Raw genomic sequence first — 13,023 nt, forward strand, 5'->3', positions numbered from 1 at the left:
CCCGTGCGCCATCGAGCCCGGTCGCGTCGTCGGTTGTTGTTTTGTCGCGTCATGTCTGCAGATCGAGCCGCGCTTGCCCTGATCACCCACCACTCGTACCCCGCGTCGACTGACGGCGCGCCCGTTGTGTTCTATATATCTTGAATTGGAGCTTTGTGGTCCGCAGTGCATCGCCGCGCGGCCTTACGGAGGTGTGGGATGAAACGAGGGAAGAAGATTGCGCCACGGCTGGTGCTAATCCTCGTTGCTCAATTGCCCCACTTGTGGATGGACATCTTCGAAGCGCGGCGATCTCCACCGAAGGGTGAACGAACGACGAAAGCCATACGTTTGGAGATGTCGCTAGCGCGTCACGCCTGAGGCCAACTGCGTGCATGAGGCCATATGGTTGCACAGCGGAAGACGGGTGATGTGGGTCGCACGGAGAGCAATCGGGCACACAGATGTCGTGCTCGTCCTGCGGCAGAAGAGCGCACGTATTGACATGCAGTGGGAGAGTCGAGGGCGGCGGAGGGCGGAGATGGCCGCGCAGGACTCGCGAGAGCCGTGGGCGCGATGTCGCGATGTGCAACCTCGGTCGAAGGCAGGCTGAGCACGGTGCGGGCAGCCTTGCGCGATGTCGCGAGCAACTCACGCGACCCCCCGGCGCCTCTCCCATCAGCTCCCAACCGTCCGCTGCTTCTTCAGCCCGGCCCCTCCGCCGCTACCGCCGTCTCTCTCTCTCCACCCTTGCTGCCCCCGCCTGCTGTTCTCTCCTCTCGGCCACGGTCGTGCACAGGCCCATGGCTGCACCCTCGTTGTCGGCCACCAAGGCCGCCTCCCTCTGCGACACCCTCCCCCCGGCACGGCTCGCTCCGCACACACCCACCCTGCCCCTCGTCCAGTCCTCGCCCCCCTCTCCGCCTCCCGTCATATCCTTCGACCCCCCGGTCATCTCTCCCCATGGCCCTCATGCTCCTCTTCCCAGCTCATCCACCGATGCATCATACAAGCCCAACCCGGTGTCTGTCGGCGACGCCCAGACCCGCTCGGAGACCGCTGCTCGCAAGCTCTGCGTCCGCCACCAGCGGATGGCAGACGAAGGCACAAATCTTAAGCTCCAACAGGTCCGTCTTCCCCACTCGTTGTGCCTCCAGTCTCCACCACATTTACCCTCCTTCTTGACTTCCCAAACTCCATTCACTCTTCACTTCTTTCCCCACACTGCTCGCGGATGCTCTTCGCCCTATATCCGCGGTCCCTATGTTTTAATTGTCCCGTAATGTGTGTTAACCTCTGATTTCAGGCCCTCGATGCTCTCCCCGTCGCCGAGCGAGAGGCCGTCTCCGTCATTTGGTCCAACTTCTCGTCCTCTCCCCATCCCCGTCGCGCCCTCATCCTCAGCGGCCTCCTCACCATGTGCTGCTTCTCTCAGCTCTCCCTCCTAACAGAGCAACTCGCCCACCTCATTCGCATAGACCCCTTCGTCATCCTTCCCCACGAAGTCTCCCTCAAGGTCCTCGGTCACCTCGATGCGACCTCCTTGTGCCGCGCAGCACAGGTGAGCAGACTCTGGAAGGGTCTTGCCGACGACGACATCCTCTGGAGGAGCATATGCGAGCAGCACATCGGTCAGAAGTGTGCCAAGTGCGGCTGGGGTCTCCCTATCCTCGAGAAGCGTCGCGGACTCCGTCTCCCCACTCCCCCCGCATCCGCTTCTCCCTGTCCATCACCAGCAATCCCCCATTCACATCCTCCGCCGGACGCTGTCGCCTCGTATTCCCAGCAGCTGAAGCGGCGCCTCGACGACGAACCCGACGAACATCCGGGCAGTTCCACCGCCAAGCGGATACGAACAGACGACCACGACCACGAAGATGACTCCCACCTCGCCACACCATCGGCGTCTCCCCGTTCTCCGGCTCTCGCTCTCTCGGAACCTCCACAAGCGATATCAACGAACCCTCTTCTGGCGCCGCCCGCAACATCCGAGCCTCGGCTCGTGAGCCCGCTGACCCGTCCCTGGAAAGATGTCTACTGCGAGCGTCTCACTATCGAACGTAATTGGCGGCGCGGGCGATGTACAGTGCGCACACTCAAGGGTCATACGGATGGTGTTATGTGCCTTCAGTTCTCGGAGACTCTCACCCACCCAACGTTCCCGGTACTGATCACCGGCTCTTACGACACCACTGCTCGCGTTTGGAATCTCGAGACAGGCACCGAGGTCCACTGTCTATCGGGACACTCTCGCGCCATCCGATGTTTGCAGTTCGACGAGGCGAAGCTCATTACGGGCAGCATGGACAACACCATGCGCGTGTGGAACTGGCGCACGGGACAGTGCCTCAAGGTCCTCGAGGGCCACTCCGAGGGTGTCGTCTCCCTCTGCTTCGACCCGAACGTTCTTGCGTCGGGTTCGGTCGACACCACCGTCAAGGTCTGGAACTTCCGCACCGGCGAGTGCTTCACGCTCCGCGGCCACTGCGACTGGGTGAACTCGGTCCAGCTCTGGGACCCGAACGCGCGCTCCGCCTGCGACCCGAAGCCCGCCCCCACCTCGAGTGCCTCGGACCCGTTGCGCCTCTGCAGCACGGCGCAGACCAAGGCCCCACAGATCGACCCGGGGAAGATGCTGTTCTCCGGCTCGGACGACGGCACGATCCGTCTCTGGGACCTCTGCGCGCGGACGTGCGTGCGCGTGTTCAAGGGCCACGTCGGGCAAGTGCAGTCCCTCAAGCTCCTCCTCGTCGACGAGCCCGCCGCGGACGGCGCCGAGCGCGAGGGCTCCGCCGAGCCCCCCGAGGTGCCCACGCCCAGGAGCGCGCTCGCGTCCACGCTGTCGGCGGCTCGCCTCGCCTCGCCCGCGCCAGGGCTCGGAGGGGAGGGGGTCGTCCCCCCCGCGCTCTCGCGCCGGACGACGGCGGATGGGGCGGGGACGACCCGGCAGCGGCCGGTGCTCATCTCGGGCAGTTTGGACAACACGATCAAGGTGTGGGACATCGACGCCGGCGCGGTCGCCCGGACGCTCTTTGGGCACATCGAAGGCGTGTGGGCGGTCGCGAGCGACAAGCTCCGGCTCGTGAGCGGCAGCCACGACCGGACGATCAAGGTTCGTTGCGCCCTTTGGTGAGCTAGTGCGCAGGCAAGGCTGACTGACGGGCTTTGCGTCTTGCAGGTGTGGTCGCGGGAGGAGGGCAGCTGCACGGCGACGCTTGTGGGCCATCGGGGCGCGGTGACGTGCCTCGCGCTCGGGGAGGACAAGATCGTGTCGGGCAGCGACGATGGGGATGTGCGGGTGTGGACCTTCAGCGGATGAGCGTCGTGTTTTTGTACATTATACCGTTATTGTAATTTACCCCCTTAGTTCTGGATGTCTATAGCTGTGTGCGACTTTCTCCTATATTTTGTACGGCGAAAGTTAATAGTGCTGCTTGAGAACCAGACGACATAAGAAGCAAACACATGGTGACTGTCACTAGCACCGCAACCGAGAAAGGTGGCGTGGCCGAGTTGGTCTAAGGCGTCGGATTTAAGTATTTCTTGATTCCCGATGGGAGAAATCCCGCGCGAGTTCGAACCTCGCCGCCACCAGAGACATCACTGACTCATTTTTTTGAGTTTCGCGAGTGTCACCATGTTCGGTCAAACCAGCGCAGCAGCGAGCCATGGTACACGAGTTCCAATTTTTTTGCTAGAAAGCACGACCGTGTATAAGCTATTAGCCAATCATCTCCATTCGCGCGCCTCCCTCGTTCATGACCAAAGCTGTTCACAACGGGCACGTTAGTGAGCTTCAGAAAGGGAGCAAGATGACAGATGCTGACCTCCGAGATGCTGTCCTTGCCTCCCGGCATCTCACGTACTCTGCAGATATTTGTCAGATGTTTCTCAGACATGGGCAAACCCGATGCGGTGCGACGTACCTGCGGGTGGGCTTGAAACTCGCAGGCTCGACCGGGGCATCGCCGAGCAGATCCGCCACGCTGTCCTTTCTGCGAGAGCGGCAGTTAGTGAAGGCGCACGCAGTCGCGCAGCACGCAGACGGCCGTACTTGGCGTGAGCGGCCGCCGGGGCAGACGCTGCTGCCACTGGGGAGACGGTCTGCGAGGACTGCAGGACGGGGGGTCGGAAGCAGCAGCAGCAAGGGGTCAGCGCGCATCCGGGCGACACGCGCGGTGGGGCGGCGCACCTTGGGCGGCGCGCGCGAGAGTGCGTCGTCCTGGTCGTACCCGCCGAAGACGATGCTCTGGACACCACCGGGCGGGTCGCGCACGCGGCGGGTGGGCTTGAAATCCGCGGCGTCCTCCGAGGCGGGTGTGTCGGGGGCGGCGGGGGCGGAAGACGCGTCCGAGGCGGCAGAGGCAGATGCGGGGAGCCCGCCCGACGCAAGTTTGCCGAATTCCGCGTAGCCTGTGCAAGCGAGGGGGAGGAGGTGCGGTAAGAGGCGCGGTGGGGAGAAGTGGGGGGTGGGGGCGCACGGGGGAGCTTCTGGATGTTCTTGAAGCTGGGGTCGACGGTCACGTCGACGTGTCTGGATGTGGCCGGGGCCGGGTTCTTAGCGGGTGCATCGGGGCTCGTTGAGGTGCAGGCTAGGCGCACATACTTCAGGAATTCGATGAGAGAGCGCTTTGTGAACACGATCTTCGTGTCGTCCCAATCGAGCATGCCTGAAGAGAGAATATGGGTGAAGGAGGGAGAATGACAGCGATAGCGACGCACCGAGCTGGGCAGCCCAATCGCGCTCCTTGGAAGGGTCGACGGCACTGGAGGGGGAGAAGGTGCTGCCGGGGAGCGTTGTCCATTCATGTCTCCAGGTCGATTCGGTGATAGCCAGCGGAAATACTTACGACATGACTGGATCAGCAACAATCGAGAGAAGGAGAGTCCTCTGAGAGGAGTGGTATCGACGCTGGGGGAACGAGCGACTGCACAGTAGAGTGGCACGCATCGGGTATGTGCTTAGTCAGCGGCCCATGGAGTCCTCCTTTCGCACCCACCGCCAGTTCGTCAGTTTGCCCACCGCTCGTTCGCCCGCCGTTTCTTGCTTTTGTCGTGGAATCTGGGGACGCGCAGGAGCTGACTGTGCGCTGGTCCTCCGCGTCCGTTTCCCTCATGCTTTCTTTCGCCCGCGCCCCTTTCGTCCGCCCTCCCTCGCACCTCTTCCGCCGCACTCTCGCAACTGTCACCTGCACCCCGCTGCATCAAGCATCTACCTCGACCCTGCGCGAAGCGAAGAGCCTTCTGTCACGACTACCCCCAATGCCCTTCCCGCACACCTCAGGCACGAGATGGAGAGCGCCCTCCGCGTAGACCAAGCTGGTGAACTCGCCGCCAACTGGATCTACAAGGGCCAGTACGCTGTTCTCGGCCGGGATCCAACTACTGGCCCCCTCATACAAGCAAGCGCCGTGGTGCCCTTTATTCCTATAGACATCTTGACCATGCCTTGCAGGACATGTGGGACCAAGAAAAGAAGCACCTCGCCGTCATGAACAAGCTCCAGCACCAGCACCACGTCCGTCCAACCCTCCTCTGGGAGCTCGCGCGGATAGGTGGCTACGGTCTCGGTGCTGCCACCGCACTCATGGGTAAGGAGGCCGCCATGGCCTGCACCGAGGCCGTCGAGACCGTCATTGGAGAGCATTACAATGAGTCCGTCCATCCGTCCCGGTCTCCTCCGAACCGTCCCTCATGTCCTCCCACCAGTCAACTGAAGGAGTTGGAGCAACTACCGGATGACCACCCCAGTGTCTCATTGTTGAGGAGATCATCAAAGAGTTCCGCGATGACGAGCTTGAGCATCTGGACATTGCCGTCCAGAATGACGCGCAAAAGGCACCGGCACACGCGTTGCTGAGTACCATCGTCGGAGCGGGATGCAAGGTGGCGATCGAGTTATGCAAGAGGTTCTAGGCAGCCTCGCGAGCTCAAATCGAGTTGGATAAGTGACGGCGTACACTGTACCGTAGTAGTTGAGGCCACACATCGGCCGTAATGCTCCCACCCTCTTAATCCGACTCCTGTGCGGGCGCGGCGCGAAGTAGCGACTCCCCTTTCCGCTTCCCTGCCCAATCCCACTTGTTCTGCTCCGCAGAGGCCCTTCAGGACAGGCCGAGAGAGAAAGCATGGATAAAACGCACGTGTTGGTTGTATGCAAGAGCGTAGACGGCAGCGGGGAAGAGGACCATGCCGAAGATGGCCTGGCGTGCTGTCCGCTTGTTCCAGCGGAAGTTCTGGTAGACCGCCTCCCGCTGCGCTTGCGCTTTGAGACGGGTCGTCGTACGCAGAAGAAAAGAGTGCGCGCACCATGACATTCCATCGGTCGACAGCGGGGTCGGTCTGGAGAACGACATCCGGGTCAGACAACACGTATTCTGCGTGTCCGTTTACGCTGTGCACTTACCTTCGTGTATCCTGCACAAAGAAAGACGAGGTCAGCGATAGTCAGAGAGGGGATAGAGGGACGCACCGTGGCCGGCCATGGTGGTAGAGTCTGGGTTGTTGGCTGCCAAGGCGCCCGTCCCTTGCCTTTGACCACCACCTCGCGTCTGCCCCTCGGCCGTCTCCCCTCCTTCCCTCCTTCCACCCTCCTCCAGCCGTACTTGCTGCGACATGGCATACAACCGCGAATGGGACAAGGGCAAACAGCCCGACTACTCCGACTATAGCTCCTGGCAGGCCGCCCCCCAAGCCAACCGCGCGCGCGAAGACGATTACTACGGGGATAACAAACGCAGGAAATTCAACGACGGCGTACGCGCTCCTTGCAGCTTTGCGTGCTCTTCTGGGCTCCCTCTCAGTGCATAGTTCCAGGGTTACGATGCGCAAGCCGCGGGCGAGTACGCGTACGACAACCGCCAGTCTTGGGATCAAGGTGGTCAGGGCCAGTGGAACGACGGCGGCCAGTACCAGAAGGGTGGCGGCGGATACAACAAAAACGTCTCGTTCCAAGCGATCCCAGTCCCCATGTCATCTTCTTGGGACTGGACACAGACTTCACAGAGTCCGACGTGAGTTCTCTAGTCGACATCTGCATGCAACGACTCACGCTTCTCCGTGGCGTAAAGATGCAAGCATATCTCACCAGCAACGGCTGTAGCATCGAGTCGGTCACCATCATCCGAGACAGAACCACAGGCACTTGCCCCATCTCCTTGCAAAGTTGTCCGCAACGCATTGACGTCTCTTTTCCCCCTCCCCCGCCACCGCGAATCGCCCCGTGCCTATGCCGCACACACTCCCCCGTTTGAATGACACAGGTATCTCTAAGGGATTCGGGTTCGCTCAGTTCACGAGCACCGAACACGCCCGCGCGTTCGTCGACCCGTGCTTCCCCTTCATCCAGATCCCGCCACCTGCGTCCCACGGCGCCACGGCCACCACCGCGTTCTACCGCGCGCTCGAGGCGGGGAGCAGTGTACCTCCCAATGGCCGGCGCGTCAAGATCGACTATTCTCAGAGCGCAGCCCCTGGTGAACGCCGGAAACCTAATGGCCCGACCAACGATGGTACGCGCGACATTGGGAACACGCAAGCCGCGGTGTTGCTCTTCCGTGGGCTCGACCCACTGTCTGGGCCTCAAGCGATCGCGCAAGCCATGAAGACGAGCTCAGGGTTGGGAAAGGAGGGTGCCAAGGGAATGCGGAGAATTATTCTCATAAAGGACAAGGTGGCCACCACAAGTTGGGGCTTCGCATTCGTCGAGTTCTTGGACGTCGAGGTATGCCTGGTATATGCATCCCTGCTTCGTCCCTGTTTGCTTACGGGGCTTGCAGTCGGCGTCCGCAGTACTCGCGGCAACCATGTCGCACCAGCTTCACCCGAACGGCTTCAGGATATCCGATAAGCCCGTCGCTGCTTCGTTTGCGCACCCGTACTCCTTCCAGCCAGTCCCTGATCACTCTCTACGCGACGATGCTACTATGGCGTCGTCTGTAGCGCTTGGAGGCACAGAAGGAATGTGGGTGAGATATTGGGACGAGTCGTCCACCGCTGCCACCCTGGAGTTCAAAGTGGAGGAGCCCGTGAATACTTCGACTCCTGCTCCTGTCGTGAAGGAAAAGAAAGAGAAGAAAAAGAAAGGTAGCCACATATCCGGACCAAGTCGGCGACGGGTGCTGATGATTTCCTAGATACCTCGCAGGTCCCTGTCGAGGCTTCTGCTCTCCCTGTCTCCGACAAGCCTGTAACTTTGAATTTCAAAAGCGGCTTCACAATGGGAAAAATTGGAGGTGTCGGAGCAGCCAAGAAGGCACCTCTGTCTTCAGCGTTCTCCATGGACGATGGCGCGGAAGACGACGCAGACGCAACGGCTGAGACATCTACGGCTGAGGATCCGAAGGGTTTGTCTCAGTGTTGGGAGACAATTGCGTATGCAGGTTGGCTGATGGTAATTCGGCTGGTGTAGTTGCAGCCGCGAAGAAAGTGGCACCTTTGATCGCTAGCAAGAAGGTGTGTGGTCCATTCTGCTGAATATTCAAGTCGTTGTATCTGATGAGCGTGCACAGACTGTGAATAACATCACCAAGTGGAACCATGTCCAGGAGGTGTTGCACCATGACGTGCCGCAAGAGATACCTGCGGCTCAACCAGTGAGTGCTTGTATTTCCCAGTAGTACGTACGCTCACAGCGTGTACAGGCAGAAACGTCCGCTCCCCCTGCCGCCACGCCAGCACCAGCGCCTGCGGTAGCAGTCAAGGAAGCCGTACTCCCTGTGGAGGTTGAGTTCGAATTCTCCGACACGACGGCCATGACGTGCTTGCTTTGCGCGCGGCAGTTCAAAGCGCTTGATAAGCTTAAGAGGCATAACAAGGAGTCAGACCTGCACAAGGTAAGCTATTTGCTACTTCTAAAGTGTCTATCCAATGCCAACCGTTCCCGCTTCCCTAGAAAAACTTCAAGGACGCTAACCTGCGAGACATTGCACGAGAGAAGGTTCACGCCGCGAAAGCCAAGGCGGAGGCGCAGCAAGAAGCTCAGCAGCCGAAGTATCGCGACCGTGCCTCCGAGCGTCGAGTCATGCATAACCAGCCTGATATCCCGCTGCCGATACCCGCCGACCGCTCTGTGACGAAGCTGAAGCACTCTGAAGGCCCTCCCCCGCCATCGCCTCCTCCTCCCCCCACTCTTAACCCTGGCCAGGACGAGAAGAACATTGGCAATAAGCTGTTGAAGATGATGGGGTGGAAGGAGGGCCAAGGTTTGGGTACTGAGGGAGACGGTCGTGTTGATCCAATGTGAGCCCTTCCCTGACCTCGTCCTTGCAGCACAAACTGATAAGTCATAGCCAAACCGCTATCTATGCTGCGGGTGCTGGGCTGGGTGCAAGCAAGGCCAAGGATATCACCAAGTTTGCCAACGATTACGCTGGCTATGTCAATTTGGCGAAGGATTCAGTGAGTTCTGCCGTCTGGCTTGCCGTGCTCAGATTCTGATGCACATCCAGGCGCGTGAGCGATATGGTAGTTGAGTCCCATGTGCCATCTCTGTACGATATTGCGCCCAGCTCTCGTCGCTGTAATCTTGTCACTGCTGTGTCTATTTGTATGCCTCCCTATGCGTCATGCTAGTAATGATATCAGGATCATGGGCCTTAAACTACCCCTAGTGTACAACGTGTTTCCTGTTCATCCTGCCGTTCTACAACCCCTTCCAGGTGAAGCCTTTCTTCAGCACGAACGTCTTCGACAGCACCAAGTCCGCACTGCTCTTGCCCACATGCATCTGGTACGTCCCCGGGACCGCCTTCCAGTGGTCTCCCTTGACGTCCCACCACGAGACCGCATACTTGTCGAGCTTGACCGACACCGTCCGGCTCTGGCCAGGGGCGACGTCGCGCGCTTTGGCGAACCCGCGCAGCTGCAGCCGCGGCGTCGTGAGCCCGAAGTCGGGCATCGCGACGTACACCTGGACGACCTCGTCGCCGGGGACCGCGCCCGTGTTCGTGACGGAGACGGAGACATCGAGCACGAAGGCGTCCGCGGCGCCGCCGGGGAGCGTCGCGGCGGAGAGCGCGAGGTCGGCGAACGCGAAGGTCGTGTAGGACAGGCCGTGGCTGTTCCCGGGGAGCCGTGTTTGTTGTCAGCGCTGCGGTCGTCGCGCGTCGGACGGAAGGGGGTAGGAGGAGACGCACCCGAAGGGGAAGAGCGGGGCGACGCCCTTGGACTGGTAGCCCTTGTAGCCGACGAAGAGGTCCTCGCGGTAGTGGATCTCGCCGTTCTCGCTGCGGAAGTTGGGGTACGAGGGGATGTCCTGGATGCGCGCGGGGAAGGTGAGCGGGAGGCGGCCGCTCGGGTTCACGGTCCCGAAGAGGACGTCGGCGAGGGCGTTGCCGACTTCGTTGCCCGAGTACCAGGCCTGGACGATGCCGGCGACGCTGCCGACCCAGGGCATTGCAACCGCGGAGCCCTGAGGTGTTGCGGTCAGGGGGATTGGAGTGGATGGGAGAGCGGGGAGAAAAGAGAACACGCACGGCTTGGACGACGACGACGGTGTTCGGGTTCGCCTTCGCAACGCGCGCGATGAGCTCGTTCTGTGGGCCAGGCATGTCGAGCGTCGGGCGGTCGGAGCCCTCGCTCTCCCAGTCGGGGGAGAGTCCCACGACGACGACGGCGACGTCGGCGGCGGCGGCGGCCTTCTCGGCGGCGACCATGGCGGCCTCGCGCTCGATCTTTTCGCAGCCGCCTATGCGCTGTGGCATCGCAGACCGTTAATTTGAGGGATATGTGTGAGCTGAAGAGGATAATTACCACTCCGCGCATGAGAGCGGGCTGCGAACGGTCCGACTCTTCGCCGTCCGGCGGGTTGGTGTTCGTGTACTCGACCATGATGTCGACGGGCTTTCCGGCCTCCAGAGAGACGGCACCGAGCTCTTCCATGGTGCCTTGGCTAGAGCACAGGATGAGGGTTGAATTGACGTCTGAGCATTGAAAAATATCCTACCCGTAATAGAACTCTCCCGGACGCTGCTTCGTCCAATTGTCAACGAGCATCTTACCATCGATGTAGAGCTTTGCACGACCGGCGACGGTCAGCCCGAGATCATACTCGGCCGTCTTGTCCATCGTGAGCTTGCCGACGAGTTTGATCATCCATGTCTCGCCCAGACCTTCAGGCAGGAAGTCGTTCAGGCGGATCTTGGTGTCCCGGATGACATACTCCTTGACTGGGCCGCCGATGGGGGCTCCGCTTCCGTCCGCGTTGTAGAAAGTGCAGATCCAGCCGGTCTCCCCAGACGGCGTAGTGAGGCACGCCTCCAAGGTAGGGGTGTACTTGAACGCTGTGTGACATTCAGACGTTTAGAGCGGTTTCCCCCATCGGCCACAGCCACCAGGACGCTCACAGTAGCAGCCGACCTCGTACGCGAAGTCGATCCCCTCCGGCGCGTTCTCCGTGATGCCCGCGAAGGGGGTGACGACGTAGCTCGCCTTGAGCGCGGCGGACCCGCCCCCCGAGATCACGCGGTCCTTCACGTTCGGGCCGATGAGCGCGACCTTGGGCGCGGTGGCCGGGGCGAGCGGGAGCACGGCGCGCTCGTTGCGGAGGAGGACGAGGCCAGAGGCGGCGAGGCGGCGGCAGAAGGCGCGGCCCTCGGGGGTGTCGCGTGTGCGCTCCGCGCCGTCGCCGAAGACGACGTCGGGGTTGCGCGCGGCCTGGCGCTGGACGAAGGCGAGCATCGCGCTCGCGCGGGCGTCGAGCGTGGAGGTGGTGAGCTTCTGGCAGGAGAGGGTGTGGTTGACGAGGAGCGGGGTACGCCAGCGCGGGGGGCCAGGCATCTCGAGGTCGAGGCCGGCGTTGATGGCGAGGTCGACGGAGTAGGTGCCGAACCTGCACGGGGAGGGTAATTAGTTGTGTGTGGCCGAACTGAGAGAACGGGGCTCACCAGTCGCTCATGACGATGCCGTCGAAGCCCCAGTCTTTGCGCAGGATCTCCTGGAGCAAATAGGGGCTCTCGGAGCAGTGGACGCCCTTGACCCTCCCATATCTGGTTTGCGGTCAGTGGAAGATCAAGATTTCCTCATCCATACTGACGAGGTCATGAATGCCCATGGCTTTGCCAGTTTCTGGGCAAGCATGAAGCTTGAGTGATATATCCGTGAGGAACACGGTTGGTAGGATATTCTTCGAATCGCTCACGGATATAAGTAGATTTCGCGAAGAGCACGGTCAGACATGACAGAGTCCGCAGCAGTTCGTTCGTGTTCTTGATCGTTGCCTGTGAAGTGCTTTATCGTCGCGGCGACACCGCGCGACTGGAGACCGTTAACGTAGGCAGCGGCCATTGTGCCTGAAAGGAACGAGAAATTAGTCAACATGGATTCTAATGAGAGCGGTCGGTGGAGCTACCTGAGAGATGGGGGTCCTCGGAGAACGACTCGAACGCACGACCGCCGAGCGGATTGCGTTGGATGTTGCAGGTAGGGGCGAGCAATATGACAGAGGACTTGACTTTGGCTTCGTCAGCGAGGAAGACACCAACATCGTGAAGGAGATCAATGTCAAACGTCGAGGCCATGGATGTGGCACACTGTGGTTGCGATAGTGAACGAGGATAAAATGATGAACAGAGATGTACTTACCGGAATACATTGCGCCGGAGTGGATACGAAGTGAGAAGAGCCTCGGACGCCCTGGACAGAGGTCAGTGATCGCACGAAGAGGGATACAAATTCCGAGTACATTAGGGCCGTCACTCATGCGAATACCAGGGATGTTCAAACGAGGAATGGCATGGGTGTTCCACCAGTTGGGAGCAGAGAGGAGGAGGACCTTCTCTTCGGTGGAGAGCTTGGAAACGAGTTCCGGGATGGACGCGTCCAGAAATTCGCGAGACATAGGCCCTTTCTATCGACAGGCGGCGATGTGAGGGAAGAGGAGAAGATGACGGTGCAGGCCGAGGGCTTGAGAGCTTTTAAGTGCGAGTGAGCGGAGAAACCTCGGGAACGCGCTCTGGAGAGCCTGATCAAGCAGAGCACCTGGTCTGGCCATCGGTGCGGGCTAGGCGGGTAAGGATATTAGTAGGTTTCTATAATGCAGTTGTT

General features: G+C 60.7%; 5 protein-coding genes and 1 non-coding gene across 6 annotated transcripts; 4 read left to right on the plus strand and 2 right to left on the minus strand.

The window, feature by feature from the left end:
- Window positions 1–782: 782 nt before the first annotated feature.
- On the plus strand, window positions 783–3,298 carry BXZ73DRAFT_50727 (WD40 repeat-like protein; the record flags this gene model as incomplete). Its single annotated transcript, XM_048020493.1, has 3 exons — window positions 783–1,106; window positions 1,286–3,091; window positions 3,158–3,298. 3 exons carry the CDS (start codon window positions 783–785, stop codon window positions 3,296–3,298), a joined length of 2,271 nt encoding a protein of 756 aa, XP_047875530.1.
- Window positions 3,299–3,477: 179 nt separating this feature from the next.
- On the plus strand, window positions 3,478–3,573 carry BXZ73DRAFT_t150. Its single transcript has one exon. It is a non-coding gene; the product is annotated as a tRNA-Leu (tRNA).
- Window positions 3,574–4,786: 1,213 nt separating this feature from the next.
- Window positions 4,787–5,895, plus strand: BXZ73DRAFT_91385 (COQ7 protein; the record flags this gene model as incomplete). The annotated part of the gene is made up of 4 exons (XM_048025954.1): window positions 4,787–4,914; window positions 5,189–5,381; window positions 5,435–5,638; window positions 5,731–5,895. 4 exons carry the CDS (start codon window positions 4,787–4,789, stop codon window positions 5,893–5,895), a joined length of 690 nt encoding a protein of 229 aa, XP_047875531.1.
- A 95-nt stretch (window positions 5,896–5,990) lies between these two features.
- Window positions 5,991–6,464, minus strand: BXZ73DRAFT_103726 (uncharacterized protein; the record flags this gene model as incomplete). The annotated part of the gene is made up of 5 exons (XM_048015673.1): window positions 5,991–6,065; window positions 6,123–6,233; window positions 6,289–6,321; window positions 6,386–6,396; window positions 6,452–6,464. The coding sequence occupies 5 exons, from the start codon at window positions 6,462–6,464 to the stop codon at window positions 5,991–5,993; spliced, it is 243 nt and encodes an 80-aa protein (XP_047875532.1).
- A 130-nt stretch (window positions 6,465–6,594) lies between these two features.
- BXZ73DRAFT_91386 (uncharacterized protein) lies at window positions 6,595–9,452 on the plus strand (the record flags this gene model as incomplete). Its single annotated transcript, XM_048025955.1, has 12 exons — window positions 6,595–6,781; window positions 6,898–6,992; window positions 7,050–7,119; window positions 7,242–7,702; window positions 7,758–8,085; window positions 8,115–8,324; window positions 8,390–8,433; window positions 8,490–8,573; window positions 8,598–8,813; window positions 8,873–9,219; window positions 9,270–9,378; window positions 9,429–9,452. 12 exons carry the CDS (start codon window positions 6,595–6,597, stop codon window positions 9,450–9,452), a joined length of 2,175 nt encoding a protein of 724 aa, XP_047875533.1.
- Window positions 9,453–9,622: 170 nt separating this feature from the next.
- On the minus strand, window positions 9,623–12,817 carry BXZ73DRAFT_50719 (putative beta-glucosidase from glycoside hydrolase family GH3; the record flags this gene model as incomplete). The annotated part of the gene is given in 12 exon segments (XM_048020489.1): window positions 9,623–10,037; window positions 10,116–10,390; window positions 10,455–10,673; window positions 10,732–10,870; window positions 10,925–11,261; window positions 11,325–11,809; window positions 11,865–11,966; window positions 12,014–12,103; window positions 12,119–12,269; window positions 12,329–12,509; window positions 12,562–12,612; window positions 12,662–12,817. The coding sequence occupies 12 exon segments, from the start codon at window positions 12,815–12,817 to the stop codon at window positions 9,623–9,625; spliced, it is 2,601 nt and encodes an 866-aa protein (XP_047875534.1).
- Window positions 12,818–13,023: the final 206 nt, after the last annotated feature.

Source organism: Epithele typhae (genome assembly GCF_022376455.1).
Source record: "Epithele typhae strain CBS 203.58 chromosome Unknown BXZ73scaffold_43, whole genome shotgun sequence".
In the NCBI taxonomy this organism is placed as follows: Eukaryota; Fungi; Basidiomycota; class Agaricomycetes; order Polyporales; family Epitheliaceae; genus Epithele; species Epithele typhae.